General features: G+C 49.9%; 2 protein-coding genes across 2 annotated transcripts; both read right to left on the minus strand.

The window, feature by feature from the left end:
• Positions 1-11,256: 11,256 nt before the first annotated feature.
• On the minus strand, positions 11,257-13,866 carry EI90DRAFT_3010640 (uncharacterized protein). The gene is made up of 11 exons (XM_039056384.1): positions 13,664-13,866; positions 13,482-13,584; positions 13,267-13,405; positions 12,885-13,201; positions 12,787-12,817; positions 12,397-12,730; positions 12,147-12,338; positions 11,896-12,094; positions 11,692-11,842; positions 11,466-11,641; positions 11,257-11,409 (listed from the first exon to the last, which is right to left on the minus strand). The coding sequence occupies exons 1-11, from the start codon at positions 13,771-13,773 to the stop codon at positions 11,359-11,361; spliced, it is 1,803 nt and encodes a 600-aa protein (XP_038907290.1). The 5' UTR covers positions 13,774-13,866; the 3' UTR covers positions 11,257-11,358.
• Positions 13,867-16,895: 3,029 nt separating this feature from the next.
• On the minus strand, positions 16,896-17,913 carry EI90DRAFT_2244419 (uncharacterized protein). Its single transcript, XM_039052751.1, has 4 exons — positions 17,544-17,913; positions 17,346-17,496; positions 17,115-17,296; positions 16,896-17,056 (listed from the first exon to the last, which is right to left on the minus strand). The coding sequence occupies exons 1-4, from the start codon at positions 17,676-17,678 to the stop codon at positions 17,006-17,008; spliced, it is 519 nt and encodes a 172-aa protein (XP_038907291.1). The 5' UTR covers positions 17,679-17,913; the 3' UTR covers positions 16,896-17,005.

The raw sequence follows: 17,913 nt of genomic DNA on the forward strand, positions 1-17,913 counted from the left end.
AGCTCCGCAACCTCCCAGCTCCATGGATCATACTCGGCACTTTCGCTGCTTGTAATGTATCTTTCGCATTTTTCCCTCATCCCTATTTGGACTGCTGCTTCTCTCCATTCTTGTCATATCCATCCCCAGCCATCGACTTCCGGTCCCTCCGATTACTCCGTTCCAACTCCGCTCCTCCCTCACTAACCTCGGAGCCCCCGGATTCCACAATCCTCTCGGCACCCCTCGATGGTCACCACCCCCTCATTTCAGTTTATTACCTACGCCTCCCTAAGTACGGAGCCCCGAAGACTTCCGGACAGCTCCGACGTCCGCTAGCGCACCCCCGCCTCTGCTGGGCAATACACTCGCCTGCCCTGCAGAGTCCACCTTCGGGCTTATCCCTCCTTTCCGTTTCTGGGTTATCGCCTGCCTTTCCGCTAACCCCGCGAACCGACTCGTCGGTAATATTCAGTCGGCTAATGTCTAAACCCTGTTAGCTCCGCTCCGTTCGGCTCCGCCAATTGCGGACCCGTCTCCGCTGTAACCATATATATATCCCACTTGTACATAGGTTACACCCCAGTAGTAAAATCAACTAGAGTTACCCCCCTAGGTTCTAATTGCCAGTCAGTAAGTTAGGGCACAGACGTGTCACTAGGCACAGCGCTCTTGGCAGAAGTCGCTGAGGCGAAGCCCTCTGTTACGGAGACATTCCTTCGTCTCGAATCTGGTCTCTGACAGTATTTTACTACTCCCTGACTAGTACACGTCTTGTATGGCACCAAAAGTCCTCCGCACTCGTTCGCAACTACGCACATTAGTTCCCAACTCTGCTTCACCTTCCCCAGAACCTTCTCAGCCTGGTCCTAGTCGATTGGCGAGAAACCCAGTTGAGTTTCAAAGCTTTTCTAACCTTGAGACCCCTCTCCCATCGACTCCGATCATGTGCCCCGTTAGGAATCGATCACCAGTTGCAGACTCCGACTTCGGAGACACCACGGAACAACCCATAGATCCCATCCACTTCTTTGGACTCGGTTCCGAGGTCCCTGACTTCATCGACCCTCCTCCTGCTGATCCTCCCATCCCCACTGTCCCAACCACCGACGATGCCAAACCCACCTCCAACGTGGCCATTACACAATTGGCCCAAGCCATTGCCAGTCTGGCTCGTCACACCAGACGACGACCACCATCTTCTGCTCTCTGGACCAAGGTCCGTGAACCCGAACAGTTCGATGGAAAGGATCCCCGAGAACTCCGAGTATTCTTGGTCCAATGCGAGCTCAATTTCCAGGACTGTCCCCTCGCTTTTGCTAGCGACCGCGCTAAAGTCATATTTGCGCAGTCCTACCTCAAGGGAATGGCCCTCGATTGGTTCGAGCCGGACCTGTTATTCGACCAGAACTCCACGCTTCGTCCGCGATGGATGAACGACTATCAAGAGTTTGTTAATGAACTTCAAACTAACTTCGGCCCTCACGATCCTGTGGGCGACGCCGAGGTTCAACTGATGACACTGGACATGAAGGACGGGCACCACATCAATAAATACGTCGTCGAGTTCAATCGACACGCCTCTCAACTTCACGGTTACGGAGAAGCCACGCTTCGTCGTTTCTTCTACAACGGATTGCCGGAACGTATCAAGGATGATATTGCCAGAGTAGGTAAACCCTCTACTCTCTCTGAGCTTCGCACCCTTTCCCAAACTCTCGATGCGCGCTATTGGGAGCGTAAATGGAAGTTACACGTCACGCGAAACCCTCTTCCTCTAACGTTTTCGGCAAGTCCACCGCCGCTTCTCGTTCCGACCCCGTCCCTTCCTCCTCCTCTTTCAACTCCGCTTCCGGTAGTAGGCCTCTGAAGGACAATAAGAAGTCCGAGGCCAGCTCCGCTAAACCGGACCTCTCGTCTAAACTCGGAGACAACAGTAAGCTCATGCCACAAGAGCGTAAGCGTCGTCTCGACGAGAAACTGTGTATGTTCTGCAGTCAGTCTGGCCACATGGTCAAGGACTGTCCCAAGTCTTCTTCTCGTGCGTCTAAGGCCCGTTCGGCCCAGACCAAGGAGCAAGGATCCGCTTCCGCAGAAGCAAAAAATTGGTCCGCACCCCCATGGACTCCGCACGGACTGGGGGTTGCAATCCTTCCTTCCGTGCGCTCAAAGAAGTGCGTTTAAACACGTCTTCCATTTCCGACTTATCCTCCCTCCACATTCCCATTTCCTTTTCTCTTTCAAATGGTCTATTTTCTCCTTTCAATGTTGACCCTTCGGGCAATGTTCTACCCGTTGTAGATAGTGTTGCTGATGTACCACTCTCTCCTCCGCCCCCTCCGACTACTTCCGTAGATCGATCCACCTCTCTCCGCTTCTCTTCTTCTTCTCCTCCTGTTTCTCCTCCGTCCAATAGTAGGACACAAAATAAACTTTTCCGCTCCTATGAGAACGTACCCACACTCGTAGATTCTGGGTCTTCGGACTGCTTCATCGACGACACCTTCGTAAAAAAGCTGGCCTTGAAGACATACCAGATCAAACCCCTACAACTACGCCTATTCGACGGTAGCACCAACTCAATCATAACCCGTGCCATTGATATTCCCCTCCGCTTCGCTTCCGGAAACATCACCCCCACGACTTTCTTTGTCACATCGCTGGATGGATCATGTTCCCTAGTCCTAGGACACAACTGGCTTACCCGCTACAATCCGTTGATTGACTGGGTCTCAAGCAGTATCACGTTCCGAACTTCCGAACCTACCAAGACAGCTACTCCGAGCTCTCCCCCGTCGTCTCCGGCAACACTGCCATCGTCCGACATCCAACCATCTGATGTTTCGCCAGCACCTCAGTCACAGGCTGTTACTCCTCCATTACCATCTATCGAGTTCGTCAGCCGTTCCGCATTCGCGAAGGCTTGCCGACTTGAAGGATTGGTATCCTTCAGCCTAACCATCCCTTCCGAGGAAAGCCGCTTGAGGGCTGCCTCATCCCACACCGATTCCGTCGACCTCTTGGCCGTTCCGAAGGAGTATCACAAGTTCGCGGATGTGTTCAGTAAGAGCAAAGCCTCGACGCTGGCACCGCACCGTGAGCACGACCTAAAGATCGACCTTGAGGAAGGCACCTCCCCGCCCTTGGGTACCATGTACTCTCTCTCTCCTTCGGAACTCGAGGCCCTCCGGGCATTCTTAGATGAACACCTGGCCTCCGGTTTCATTCGTCCCGCTACTTCCACTCACGCGGCACCGGTCCTCTTCGTCCGCAAAAAGGACGGATCCCTCCGTCTTTGCGTCGACTTCTGAGGGCTGAACAAGATCACCAAAAAGGATCGCTACCCACTTCCCCGCATCTCCAACCTCCTTGACGCACCTAGCCGTGCCACGGTCTATACCAGACTCGACCTCCGGCATGCTTACCACCTGGTTCGCATTGCAGCAGGCGACGAATGGAAGACTTCCTTCCGCACGCGCTATGGTTCCTATGAGTGGCTTGTCATGCCATTCAGTCTCACGAATGCACCTGCGGCTTTCCAGCGATTCGTCAACATGATCTTTGCCGACCTCTTGGACGTTTCTGTGGTAGTCTACCTAGACGACATCCTTACCTACTCGAAAGACATGGCTTCGCATCAGGAGCATGTCCGAGAAGTTCTTAGGAGACTCCGCAAACACGGCCTATACACCAATCCGAAGAAATGCGAGTTCCATACGGACACTACGGAATATCTCGGTTACTGCCTCTCTCCTTCCGGACTCACCATGTCCATCGAGAAAGTCAAAGCCGTCCAAGATTGGCCCGAGCCCCGTAAAGTCAAGGATGTCCAATCCTTCCTTGGCTTCGCTAACTTCTATCGGTGTTTCATTCACCAATACTCCGACATTGTGGTCCCCTTGACGCGCCTCACGCGTAAAGGAGCCCCCTGGCTATTCTCTGACGATTGCCGCTCTGCTTTCAACACCTTGAAAGAAGCCTTCACCTCCGCTCCTATCCTCACACATTGGCTACCCGACGCCCCCCTCATTGTAGAAACTGACGCCTCCGATTACGCGATCTCCGGAATCCTTTCCATTCGCTGTGATGACGGAGAGATTCGCCCCATCGCTTTCCGCTCTAGAACACTCTCGGCACCGGAGCTCAATTACGACACCCATGACAAGGAACTCCTCGCCATTCATGATGCGTTCCGATCATGGCATCATTACCTCGAAGGTTCAGGAACCCCAATCGACGTCGTCACGACCACAAGAACCTCAAGTATTTCTCCACCACCAAACTCTTGACCCGGCGGCAAGCCCGCTGGTCAGAGTTCCTCTCCCAATTCCACATGACAGTCCGATTCCGTCCTGGAAGACTCGGAGTTAAACCAGATGCGTTGACAAGACGCTGGGACGTCTATCCCAAAGAAGGGGATATGGACTACGCTCGCGTCAACCCACAGAACTTCTGACTGGTCTTCACTTCGGAGCAGCTCACTGCGTCCTTACGAGCCACGTTCCTAGCTGCCACAGTAATCCGAGCAGCCGTACTCGTCGACACAGAGGCTCTTCATTGAGACATCCTAACCTCCCTCTCCTCCGACACCTCAATCTCTTCTCATATCGCTTCCCCCAACCTCCCCAACTCCCGCTGGTCCGTTGATGCTGAAGGCCTCTTAAGGCTGGACAACCGCATTTACGTGCCGGATTCTAACGACCTCCGTCTTCGCGTTTTGCGAGACAAACACGACCACCAACTTTCCGGACACTTCGGGCAGAACCGGACTCTGGATCTAGTGCGTCGTGAGTATACCTGGCCGGGCATCCGTAACTTCGTCAAGAGTTACGTATCCTCCTGCACATCGTGTGCCCACACCAAGGTCCCCCGTCATAAGCCTTACGGCTTACTCAAACAACTCCCCATCCCCGAACGTCCTTGGAACTCCATCTCCATGGATTTCATCGAACAGCTACCCTCCTCTTCCGGATTCACTTCCATCTTGGTCGTCGTGGACCGCCTGTCCAAACAGTGCATCTTCATCCCTACCCACGATACCATCACCTCTCCGGAACTGGCCAAGCTCTTCCTCCTCCATGTATTCTCCAAGCACGGAGTTCCATCCCACGTCACCTCCGACAGGGGTCCAGAGTTTGTCTCTCATTTCTTCCGTTCACTTGGTAAGGCCCTCGACATCTGCCTCCACTTCACCTCCAGTTATCACCCGGAAGGAGACAGTCAGACCGAACGGATGAACCAGACACTCGAGCAGTACCTGCGCATTTACAGTAACTACCAGCAGGACAATTGGTCCGAACTCCTGCCTCTCACAGAGTTCGCATACAACAACGCTCCGAATGCCACCACGGGCGTCTCCCCATTCTTCGCCAACAAGGGCTACCATCCGAACATCACCGTTCACCCGGAGCGAGACCTGACATCGTACGCGCCCAAGAGTACTCCGTCGACCTCGACTCCCTCCACCACTTCCTTCGCGAGGAAATGCATCTCGCTCAGATCCGTTATCAGGGCCCAGCAGACTCTCGACAGAGCCCTGCCCCAGCTTTCGAAGTAGGAACCTCGGTCTACGTAAAGGCCAAGTACTTCCGTTCCACTCGACCTTCCAAAAAGCTCTCCGAAAAAAACCTCGGCCCATTCGAGATCATCGCCCGCATTGGAACCCACTCCCTCACTCTCCGCCTGCCAGAAAACATGCGAGCCATTCACCCGGTATTCCATGTCTCGCAGATCGAACCATCCGTCCCGAACACCATTCCGAACCGCCACCAGCCACCTCCGCCTCCCGTAGAAATCGAAGGTGAGATCGAGTTCAAGATCGAGGAAATACTCGACTCCAAGATCGACCAACGTAGACGCAACAAGCTGCTCTACTTGGTCAAGTGGCTAGGCTATGAAGGGACCGACAAGGAGACACAATGGCTCCTTGCCGGCGAACTCGATCACGCCTCCGACCTCGTCGAAGCGTTCCACTCTCGGTATCCAGCGAAGCCTGGACCCGAAGCTCCTTAGGAACCCCGACTCCTCTCCCATTTCTCCTTTCCCCTCCGCTCCTCACTTCCGTTTTCATTTTTATTTCCTCATTTGCTTTCCTTCCTGTAAGTGCAGCTCCCTTCATCTAACTAATTCTGGGCCTTCAAGGGTTCAGGCCTAAGAAGGGGATACTGTCATATCCATCCCGGCCATCGACTTCTGGTCCCTCCGATTACTCCGTTCCAACTCCGCTCCTCCCTCACTAACCTCGGAGCCCCCGGATTCCGCAATCCTCTCAGCACCCCTCGATGGTCACCACCCCCTCATTTCAGTTTATTACCTACACCTCCCTAAGTACGGAGCCCCAAAGACTTCCGGACAGCTCCGACGTCCGCTAGCGCACCCCCGCCTCCGCTGGGCAATACACTCGCCTGCCCTGCAGAGTCCACCTTCGGGCTTATCCCTCCTTTCCGTTTCTGGGTTATCGCCTGCCTTTCCACTAACCCTGTGAACCGACTCGTCGGTAATATTCAGTCGGCTAATGTCTAAACCCCGTTAGCTCCGCTCCGTTCGGCTCCGCCAATTGCGGACCCGTCTCTGCTGTAACCATATATATATCCCACTTGTACATAGGTTACACCCCAGTAGTAAAATCAACTAGAGTTACCCCCCCTAGGTTCTAATTGCCAGTCAGTAAGTTAGGGCACGGACGTGTCACTAGGCACAGCGCTCTTGGCAGAAGTCGCTGAGGCCGAAGCCCTCCGTTATGGAGACATTCCTTCGTCTCGAATCTGGTCTCTGACAATTCTAGCCAGTTAGTCATCACCCCCACTTCACCTCATCCTCCTGCCCCTCTGGGCTTCACCCCCCCTATCTCCTTTTGGATGTACCACAGGTTCTAACCTATGACCTTCGGTGCCGCTCCACTTCTGTCATCCCTTTGTCCCCATTCGGACACCTTTGTTCCGATTCGGACCCCCTTTTGTTTCCTCGTGCTTTCACCTCTCTCCATTATATACAGGTGCTTGTACATACTCGTTTTAGGCCCTCAGTCTAAAATCGACCTGAAATGCCCCCTAGAGACTTCCTGCTCATCGCCTCTGAAATTAAGGACCAAATGGACAAACAGCAATGGCACAGCACTCTGCATGAGTCGCTGAGGCCAAGGTCCCTCCTTGCTAAGTCTCCGGTTCCCCTCCAGAATCATCCACCCTTGCCCAGTTCTAACAGTAACTTGGCAGAGGTTTTGCAGAAGAGGGTTGGAGGGAGAAGAGTGGGAAGAGGAGTGGAGGAGGCACAGTGTCAGGTCTGAAGGTGAATATCGGAGCAGATGGAGGTAGGGTAGGAGAGGGACAGAAGGGTGGAGGTGATGAGGAGTGATGAGGAGTGAGAGGAGGAGGGTGGCAAGAGGGGTGATGTTCGGTCCGAAAGTGAATATCTGTCAGGGGACGAACCCCAGGTCCCCATGACCCCTCTCTCTACAACCCACAACCTAACTGTAAACAGCCCTGTCCAGGGCACAATCTGCTGTGGGTAAGAAAGTGAGAAGAAGGTTACTTCTCACTGACCCACAGTGGCCACAATATGAGGAAAACTTCCGGGGATACCCGGAAGTCACATGAAGGCAGGATCCGGGGACCGGAGCATGCGGCACAGGAAGCACGTGTGGGAAGTGGAGTGGGTCCGGATGCGGGTCCGGGTCCAGGCTAAGTCAGGGTATGTGCCCTGACAATATCGGAGCAGATGGGGATAGGGTAGGACTCCGGAGGTGGTGAAATGGAGGGTCCAGGAGTCAGACTGGGATCGAGTTTGTACAGATATGACAGTGACCATTGGGGTAACCAGAAGGTTGCAGAAACTGGAGGCTCCGAGGTTAGTGACAAAGGAGTGGAGGCAATCCAGAAGGGCTGGAGGTGGTGGAGGGTGATGGCTGTGGATGGATATGACAAAAGCTCTATGAGCTCTATGAGCTCTATGGGCTTGGTGGGCTCAGTAGGCTCATAGAGCTCATATACCTTTTGTGTTTACTAAAATCAGCACCTTATTTGTTTATTGCTATTTACAAAATTTGAGGAAAACTCTGAAATTCAAAAATTTGCACTTTATCTTTTATCTCATTTCTTGCTCAAAACTCAACCAATTTTGATGATTCTATGTGAATTGGAAAGCACTGAAGTGTGGCAATGTAACCATGCATGTTATGTAGGGTATAAATCAGTTTTAAAAAGTGTTCCAAATGAAGTAAATTAAAAATACTGCCCAATAAAGCAAACAAAAAGCTGATGTATCCTTCTGATATCATCCAAGCCTTTGACACCCAATTTCCCATGGTCAAAAAGCCATGGTTATTTGGCTCACCAAAGCATGGTGGGATCCTTTTTTAACACTGAAACATACATTGCTACATTGCCCCACTTTGGCACTTTCCAATGCACATTGAATTATCAAAAAAATGATTTTAATTTTTTTTCCAATTATTCCTAATTTCCTGAAATATCACACCCCAAAATTTCCGATTTTTCCCCTAATTTCCCCTGATTTTTTGGACATTCTCCTTTTTTAGAAAGTCCCCCATTTTCTGAATTTTCCTTAATTTTCCCTGACTTTTTTTCAAGTTTTTAGAAACCCCAGTTCCCCCTCATTTTCCTCTCATTTTCCCCCCTCCAAATTTCCCCCCATTCCCCCCTTCAAATTTCCTCCCCCATTTCCCCCCCATTTTCCCTAAGTAATTTCAGATTAACTGTATTTATATCCCTAAATTTGGTCTATATATTGATTTGGCTATATACCCTTGGTGTGTAGTACCACATTGGGGTAGGGACTCTAGTCACATGATGCCAGAGTCAATGCTCTTAATTTTTAATTTTTAATATCAGGTAAATTAAACACTGTATTCAGGTTTGCTGATGTTTGCTGCCTGCAAACATGCCAACCCAACTGAGCCAGCCCAATCCCCTGTTGGAGTAACAACGACCCGTGACTTACCAACCAACACCACATGATCTCTCTTACATCCGTATTTGCCTTGTGACACAATGTACTGTACTCACACAACCAACAACTGGTTCCCACGGCCTCCGGGAATTGCCGAGGCTCCCAATCAATTCAATTGATTGATTTTTAATTCAATCCAAGACCTTCGTGTGACGCGTGACCGGTTGTTGGTCGTGTTAGTACAGTATATAATTGTATATACTGTTTTTGCTCTACTTTCCTTTTCCCCTCAGTTCTTCATTTACGGAGACTGAGGTTAGTATCATTGTTTTTAGCTAGTTGTTACATTTCTTACTCTGTACTCTTCTGTACTATAGCTCCTGCATTAGCCCTCCTATTATGCCCCATATGTGCAGTATAGCAGCTGGAGAGCACTCTCCATAGATGTTGTGATGCAGAAGTTATGTGTGTTAGAGACGGGCGGATTCAGATGACTCCGGAGTGGAATCGGAGACTTAGTGTGGAGGGACCTTGGCCTCAGCGACTCAAGCGGAGCGCTGTGCCATTGCTGTTTGTCCATTTGGTCCTTAATTTCACAGTAGGTGAGCAGGAAGTCTCTAGGGGGCATTTCAGGTCGATTTATTAGGATGTTAGCGATTTACGCTAGCGTTTTACACTCAGTCAATCGTTGTTGAACTAATTAGATTGGAACTAATTACCTAGCGTTTTATGCTAGGGCACATGAGGGTACATGAGTGACAAGATAAATGTGTGGTAAAAGCGCAGTCTCACCTCAGTCAATCGTTGTTGAACTGAGGGAGACGAAAGTGAAAAATTGTTCACTGCTTTTATAAGCAGTCGCCTCAATGGCGCACTGACTTTGGTAGCAGGAATACCAAGAAAGGAAATATAGTGCCGCTAGCTCAACATCACATTGTGAGTTGGCCACAGCGCACTATAACTCCCAAGAAAACCAAGATTTCAACACGATTTTGGACTGAGCCTCCTACGAGTATGTACAAGCGCCGATATATATAATGGAGGGGGCAAAAGCACAAGGAAACGAAGGGGAACCGAATCGGAACGAAGGCATCCAAACGGGAACAAAGGGATGACAGAGGCGGAACGGTACCGAAGATCATAAGGCAGAACCTGTGATACGTCCGAAAGGAGGTAAGGAGGGCAAGGCCCAGAGGGGAAGTGGGGATGATGACTGACTGGCTAGAATGGGAAGAAGCAGCAGTCCAAATAGGGATGAGGGGAAGACGCGAGAAATACATTACAAGCAGCGAAAGTGCCAAAGATGATCCACGAAGCTCGGAGGTTGCGGAGCTTACGGAGGCGGGGTTGAAAGTCCGAGGAATATTGGCAATGGTGTTTACATAGTATGAGGTCACCAATGCAATGGACTAAGACCAAGGTGGAGTCAAAGTCCGAGGTAGGAACTATGACATGTTGAAATCCTTGTTTTCTTGGTACGCTGTGGACCGTCCATTGAGTCCGTCGGACTATACATCTTGCTCACAGGCATTTCCATGAAGGATTGCCCGATGCTTCTACTTTTGGCATTCATGTTGATGAACGCAGTCGAGGATGGCTTAAAAGCCACCTCGCGCGATTTTTCTCTTTCCTCTCTCCTCAGTTCACATCTTTGGAACTGAGGTGAGACTCCCTTTTCATCACTTGGAATATTGTCTAATCTTGTACATATTTCCTAGCGCTAATTCATGACTAGGTAATGACTAATAATACGAGTTCACATCTTTGGAACTGAGCGCTAATTCGCGACTAGTTCATAATTTCAATATGACAGAGGCTCGGAGCAAAGGTACAAGCGGTGCCCAAGTACAAAGTACGGGTCAGTGGCTGGAGGTCGTAACTTGGCAGGAGGTCGGCAGAAGAGGACCAGAGGGAAGAGAGGGGAAGGAAGAGAGGAGAGGTGTCAGGTCCGAAGGTGGGTATCGGAGCAGACGGGAGAAGAGTAGGAGGATGACGGAAGGGTGGAGGTGTTGTGAGGAGGGAGCGGAGGAGTATGAGGAGGAGTAGGAGGAGGGTGGCGAGAGGGTGGTGTTCGGTCCGAGGTGGTTATCGGAACGGACAGAGATAGGACAGGAGAGTGACGGAGGAGTGGAGGTGGCATGGGAGGTAAAGGGTGGTGTGGTGCCAGGACCGAAGGTGAATATCGGAATGGACAGCGGTAGGGTAGGATTCCGGAGGTGGGAAGGAGGAGGTCCGGAAGTCGGGGCGGGATCGGGTATGCACGGATATGACAATGTGTAGGATCCCCCAACTATTGGTAATATCTGATGGAAATGAGGTCAACAATCGATCCTCTCCATTTGCATCAGTCTCGCTGCATGGTCTCATCATGGCTCAGTACTGACACGAATAATATTATAGATGCATGAAATCACAGGATGCAACAATTACATGATACAGACAAATTGAACTCATTGCGAAGCATGATCACGTTCACATCAGCGAATTCGGGATGAGTTGAGCCTGGCTCGTGCGTGTCACTCCCTACATTTGGGATCGCATTAACAAAGTGTCAGAAGGTACGGAATATTTACACTCACATCTTCGACCCATTCAAGATATGCCTGAAGTTCTGTTCCACCAAATCGGATACCAATCTTGTAATCCAATCGCCAATATCTTCCCTCGGATCCCCAACGTTCCTCGAGGGCCCCAGATAGTCCACTCAGATCCGCAGAAATGGTGCAAACGTCTTCAATCCCCGATACAAGATTTCCTAGACAGTGATATCAGCCTTTCAGCCAACAGCATCCACAAAATATCTACCGGCAGAATCTTTTGCGTAGTACGGCTCCTTCTGCCCGTTTAGAGTGTAAGCGAACATGACACTGGTGATACGACCGAGATCAGGTGAAGGAGTTTTGTAATTCCGGAAGAAAGCTTCCGCGACGCCTTCATCTGGCTGAAGGACGTCCCCCTACAATAAAATTACCGCTATGTCACGTCATTTAATGTAATTCTCGAACTTACAAGCTTGACGATCGGATGCCACACATTGTCAATATTTTCCCGCCCATCGATTCCTCTGAAGGTTGACCGCTCACTGTGCCGCGGATTCTTTGAATCGTACGGCACATATGCAATGCTCCCATACTGGAAGCGGCAAGCTCGTGCAATGACTGAGGTTGTAGCATGCCAAATAACCACACCATCTGACACTGCTTTAGACCTGCGAGAAGATCTTGAGAGGAACAGGATATAGGGTAAGAGTCGAAACTCACGTTGAATCATTTGCAGTGACGACCTGGCAGTGTTTGCTCTCGAACGTCTTCTTAAGCGTTTCTCTTAAAAACGCATTCTCTCCAAAGCCTCCGACAAGCAGAATGTGTTCACAGTTGATACCAGACATTTGCTCTCTCAAAGAGTCGACAATTTGTTTCACGAATGGCTGGAAGAACGTCTTCGTAGTCGTCCTTCGGGTGATATGCTTGTCAATTGTGATGGTCGTGTGCAAAGACGAAAATGATTTACCCATCGAGCGTCATTCGTCCACGCTTCACACCAACCGCTGGGTTGGTGTATCGGGTCTGGCCTATGTCTACGCTCCCTTTAGTCGTTATATCCTTGAAAGCTTTCTTCGCGGTCGTCTCGAAGTCATCTATAGCCTTCTTGACAAAGTCTCTACTTTCATCTGGCGGAAGGTTTGCTTCGGGGTTTGAGAATACGCGGTGGAAGTACTCTTCGGCAGCTTTATTGACGAATATGCCACCTGCTTGAATACAAGCCGATGGTTTGACCTCGCGAAGCTGAAGCTGGGGACGGACTTCTGACACGGAGTACGCGGTTGTATCGACTGTCGATCCACCTGTCGCAGGTCCCGACTTAGCAAGCTGTTCAATGGAAATGATTCAAACCACCTACCAGCATCGCAGACAACAAACTTCACGTTTGGCTAATATATATGAAGCGATTGAGCATCAATGAACTTTGGGATGGCGATTATCCCAGAAATCTTTCACCTTGAATTGTGGTGCCAAATTGGCGTGAAACATGCAGTAATGAACAGAAGCTTCTCCTTCAGTGACAAAGAAAATCCGATTATGCGATTCCGACTGAGGGACAACGTCAGCCGCCACGGCAGCTCTACGCATAAATTCCTGTTCCCTCAGGCCCCATCCATTCGGGTGAGCAATGACAATATCGGCAGAGGGGAAATACGTCTTCCACACACGAGCCCCATCAAGAACACGGTCCGTGAATGCGTCCTGTGTGTGTCTGATAAGATACCCAAAAAAGTCCCTATATATCGTAGAAAGGGGAACGCCCTCCGGCAGGGCTGCGCCGAATTGAGCCAATCAGCAAATTATGGCAGCACTAGAGCCAATAGCCAGTAGAACATACGATCGATGGTCAGATTATGCTTCTCTTTCATTGTTTGAGGGTGTAGGTGAAGCTTGAAATGCCTTGCAAGGATCCAACCATTGTCCTCCGCCTCATCTTGCGTCTCGGCGGTTAGTGCCTCGGCGCCAAACGCGGTGGCCTGATCACGAAGAGAGAGTGGGAGGGTGCCCACAAGATGTGTATACAACATTCACGCGATAGTGAGCTCCACTTACTTTCTTATTCTTGTTGTACCACAACAAGGTCGGGATCTTACTTTCCCCCTTGTGGGCTTCCTGCCCTGGCCATGCATTGACCCTCGCAACTGTCTGTGGACCACTATACAGTGCATACATGACGAGGTAGAGCTTAGCAATACACCACATATCCCATGACCGTGAAGCACACAAAAACGCACTCTGGAAAGAGATATGCATATGATACGCCAGAAAACGTCGTGCCGATATCGAATCCTAGTATAATTTTATGCTTGCCCGACCACGGTTCTGCTGCGAAAGCCTTCACCATGTTGATTTCTTGGGTCTTTTTTGAAGCGCTAGGGCAGTGAGAAGGCGTGAAGAGGGCAAATTGGTTCTTACTCAAGTTGGTTTTACATAGCCTCCTTCCATTCTTCCGCTTCCAGAATTCATTTAGGTATCCCAAATTCCAAATCAGGCAAGTGATCGTGCCTAGCTGCTTCTGGGCGCCTAAGGAATAGCCGATGGGCGCCTCTCTGAATCTCCGGTGGAAGGGAGACTCAGTCCCCGTCAGTGTTTCGATGTCTGAAGGCGTAAAATCTGAATGGACCGTTGAACATGAATAGTTCTCCAATGCTGCTCGTCCTGACTCTCCAAGTAGTATCGGGCTATCAACAACCCCCCTGCAGAGCTTGATAACAATATCAAGTTGCTCCTCCGAATCTAGGACATGCTCATTTCCGATAAATGAACAGGTTGGGTTTCCCTACTTCTTTGCAGCAATTTTATTTCGTTAAGAACAACTCCATGTACAAACCGATGTCTTGCTTGATCATCGCACCATCGACCTCGTACAGCATGCAACAGCTTCTCAACGATATAATGCTCCGGATGACTTGCGAGGATCCGCATGTCGGTGCAACGAGAACGAAATGCTCTTCGCGTCTCGCTTCTCACATTCGTCTAGCCCATCGATAATGATCAGAGTAGTTCTGCCCTCAAAACGCTTTGGATGGCTGAATGAATAGATCGGAGGCATGGGTGTACAGAGATCCATGTGGAAGTGTACTGTCTTCTTTCAGAGTGTCCGCAAAAGCGTGCTTGAACCTACTCTGTTTGTGACGGAAATCCCGAGCAATCCAGGTTTGGCATGCGAACGGTTATCATGCCGCTTTATCCTTGTCGTGTCGCTCAGCGATGATCTGAGCAATGGCTGCCGTGGCAGGGTCCGATTTATCGTAGAATGTTCGCCTTCCTGACAAAGCTCGGCTGACCACTTCGTGAATTGTCGAAGCCAGAACCAGGTACCCAGGGAAGTACACTACGCCGAGCGTAGCACTTCCATGGTGAGGCAAGATCACCTAGTCACCTGGCACATCGACAAGCCGCGCTGAGGTGCCAATGATTTCTTCCAGCTCCGCTAATACACGAAGTTCCCTCATCGGGATGGTCGTGCTTCTAGTGTGATTGAAGGATGGCCATCAGAAATCGTCGATGCGTCACTGCATTAGAATGAATGAAGCGTTTAATACGCGCGCGTCGTTTGTGACCACCGGCATAGAGCCGTCAGCTGGCCACTCACCTCCAAGAAGAGGTCAATCTGCAGCATAGATACGAAAGTTCACTGTGAGTCCCCTCCAGTCTTCCTTAAGGCTTCGTTCGGTATGAAGAAACAGGTTTCTTTGGTCTATTTCTTCCTGTTTCTTTAGGTAGAAAAAAATGGGTAAATATTGAATTGAAAAACTGGAAGAAACAGGCTAAGGAAACCTGTTACCGAACGAAGCCTAAATGTCACGAAAGACGCTTTGACAGCAGGCATCATTCACAAGAACTCGGCGTGTATAACGGGCAACACTGACATCCTGCTGGATGTCGCCTGTGCAAGGGTCTGAAGTACGATATCATTCCTCCGGGTAGCGGAGGCCCCCCTCGAGGCGGGTGCAACCACATGGCAAGCACCTGGATTGCTAACAGCGATATTGTTGTTATATAGCTCTCAGCGGGGACTCGGATAACGACACGTTGATATTGTAACCGCACAGCGGTATAAGTAGTTAAGGTAATAACAGATATCAGACAAGAATAATAAGGGAATGAGATACGCGCAAGCGCTACATGCGGAACGCCGGGAATTAAAAAAATACTGACGATTAGATCTTAGATTATGGTATCTATCTTGTAATCTACTATCCGATTTAGTTAACTTCAAGCATATCTTGAATGGACCGGTGTGAGCGTGAATATTCCATGTCCTGTAATGCCCTCGTTGATGCCATTCGAATGTAGTGAGAGACGCGCAGGAGCCAGGCTCAACTTGAACTCATCCCGAATTCGCTGATGTAGACGCTCGCAATATATGTGATGCGTATTCCGCTGTTTACATGTACACAATCGTTATTTAAATCATCTACTGGGGCCACGGCGAATATTTCCTACTGAAAAACTGTCACGGAGGCCCCGGTCTCAAACTTGAATCGAAGCTTCAAGCAAATTAGAGTATTTGACTGCGCGCTGGGACACACCAAAGTTAAGGACAATCAGAAAAGTTGACCATGGACAAACATGACAAGTACTTGAACATTCACGATGTGCACCGGCAGAATCATTTCCGTAGTACGGCTCTTTCTTCCCATGTGCGTAGAGTATAAATACAAGCACGCATAACACTGGTGATACGACCAAGATCAGAGGATAGAGTTTTTGTGATTCCGGAAGAAAGTATCTGCATGGAATGCCCTCATCCGCGGAAAGACGTCCCCTGCAATGGACCAATGACCGCTATATCATGCCATTCACTGTGATTTTCGAACTTACACACTTGACGATCGGTGCCACACGCCGGCAATATTTCCCCATCCATCAAATTCTTTGAAGGATGATCGCTCACTGTACACAGATTCTTGAATCATACGGCACATATATATGCAATGCTCCCATGCTGGAGGCGGCAAGCTCGCGCGATCGGGGTCGTGACATGCCAAATAACCACACAATCAGACACTGCTTTAGATTTGCGAAAGATGTTCATTGAGAAAAACGGCGGAAATTGGATGGGAGTCGAAACTCACGTAGAGTCATTTACAGTGGTAGTCGAACATCTGTCTGTGGTCTCTTAAAATCCTCTCTCTCCAAAGCTCCGATGAGCAGAATATACTCGCAGTTGATACCAGACCTTTGTTCCCTCAGAGATTCAACAATCCGCTTCACGAATGGCTCGAAGAACGCCTTCATGGTTGTCCTTCGAGTGATATTTTTGTCAGCCGTGATGACCGTATGCTCGCCTCCGTCCCGTTCTGATGCATATGGCTCGATGAGCTACATTTGGGTTTGTCAGCACCAGTAAATTGCCGAGTTCGCCGCATTTGTTCTGCTGAGAAAGAGCTTAGACATCGCAACAGTCGCAAGAACTTTCCGTGGAGAGCCATTACATGTATTACTGGTACATGGAAAGCAGTGACTCATCATGACGTGTCCAATCTTTCAAAGCGAAGTGCATGAGTATTGCAGTAAGGCCCAACAAGAATGAAAATCCAAGTGAATAGGGGAGGGGGGAAAGCAACGGTCTACATAAAGGAGTCCGGTATGAGAGAAGCCTGGCCACGCTTTGTTTCCCCCTATGCGGACATCAACATTCAGCACTCATAAGCGACGGGAAGAACACGGGGGACTTACGTTCTCCGTCCACTCCAAATAGGCACGAAGTTCCGTGTCTCCAAATTCAATGACCACATTATAATCGAGGAGCCAATACTTCCCTCCTTGCTCTCGCGAGATCTTCTCTACCAAGCCACCTCTTAGATTGCTCAAATCTGCAGTGATCTCGCAGACACATTCAATTCCATACTCGGGCTTCCCTACACAAATGGTCAGTGAGATGGAGACACAGATCGTGTGAACGCTTACCGTCTGGATCCAAGGCCCAATAGGGCCCTTCTTCATCTGATAGGGTAAAGGCATAGATTCTTTCCGAGAATGTCCCGAGTGAAGGATTTGAGGTGTGATAAACGTTGTACATGTTTTCTGATACGCCATCCTCAGCCATAATAACGTCGCCCTACAAAAATTCAATACATGCATGTCTCATAACGAAAGAAGACTCACTCTTTCAACCATGGGATACCATTTATTGCTCATCCACTTCACGCCATCCCGTCCAATCACCCAATCTCTTGATCTGTGCTCTGGAACGTTCTCATCGTACGGTATTCCCCTACTATCCCAAATTGGAATCTGCATGCTCTAGCTTTGACCGTTTGTGTAGCGTGATATATTACAGCTCCGTCTGAAACAGCTTTCGCGCTTTGCCAGACCAGCATCTAGTTCAGCTCAAGGACTTGCATTAATTCGACCATGTACGTACGTAGCGTCGTTCGCCGTCATGACCTTGCATCTCCCCCGTCCACCTTCAAACCTGCTGCGTAAAACTTCGCGTAGGTAAGGGCTCTCACCGAAACCCCCTACAAGCAGAACG

The sequence above is a fragment of the Cantharellus anzutake genome, assembly GCF_015039405.1.
Source record: "Cantharellus anzutake strain C23 chromosome Unknown EI90scaffold_592, whole genome shotgun sequence".
Taxonomy (NCBI): Eukaryota; Fungi; Basidiomycota; class Agaricomycetes; order Cantharellales; family Hydnaceae; genus Cantharellus; species Cantharellus anzutake.

Bases quoted from the DNA above. Each gene is read 5' to 3' on its own strand.
- EI90DRAFT_3010640 (XM_039056384.1), bottom strand. From the start codon at position 13,773: ATGGTGAAGGCTTTCGCAGCAGAACCGTGGTCGGGCAAGCATAAAATT. The intron at 13,585-13,663 runs GTGCGTTTTTGT...TGCACTGTATAG, and splicing joins TATGCATATCTCTTTCCAGA to TGGTCCACAGACAGTTGCGA. The intron at 12,731-12,786 runs GTAGGTGGTTTG...GACCTGCGACAG, and splicing joins GTTTGTTGTCTGCGATGCTG to GTGGATCGACAGTCGATACA.
- EI90DRAFT_2244419 (XM_039052751.1), bottom strand. From the start codon at position 17,678: ATGCAGATTCCAATTTGGGATAGTAGGGGAATACCGTACGATGAGAAC. The intron at 17,297-17,345 runs GTAAGCGTTCAC...CCATTTGTGTAG, and splicing joins TTGGGCCTTGGATCCAGACG to GGAAGCCCGAGTATGGAATT. The intron at 17,057-17,114 runs GTAAGTCCCCCG...ATGTCCGCATAG, and splicing joins ATTTGGAGTGGACGGAGAAC to GGGGAAACAAAGCGTGGCCA.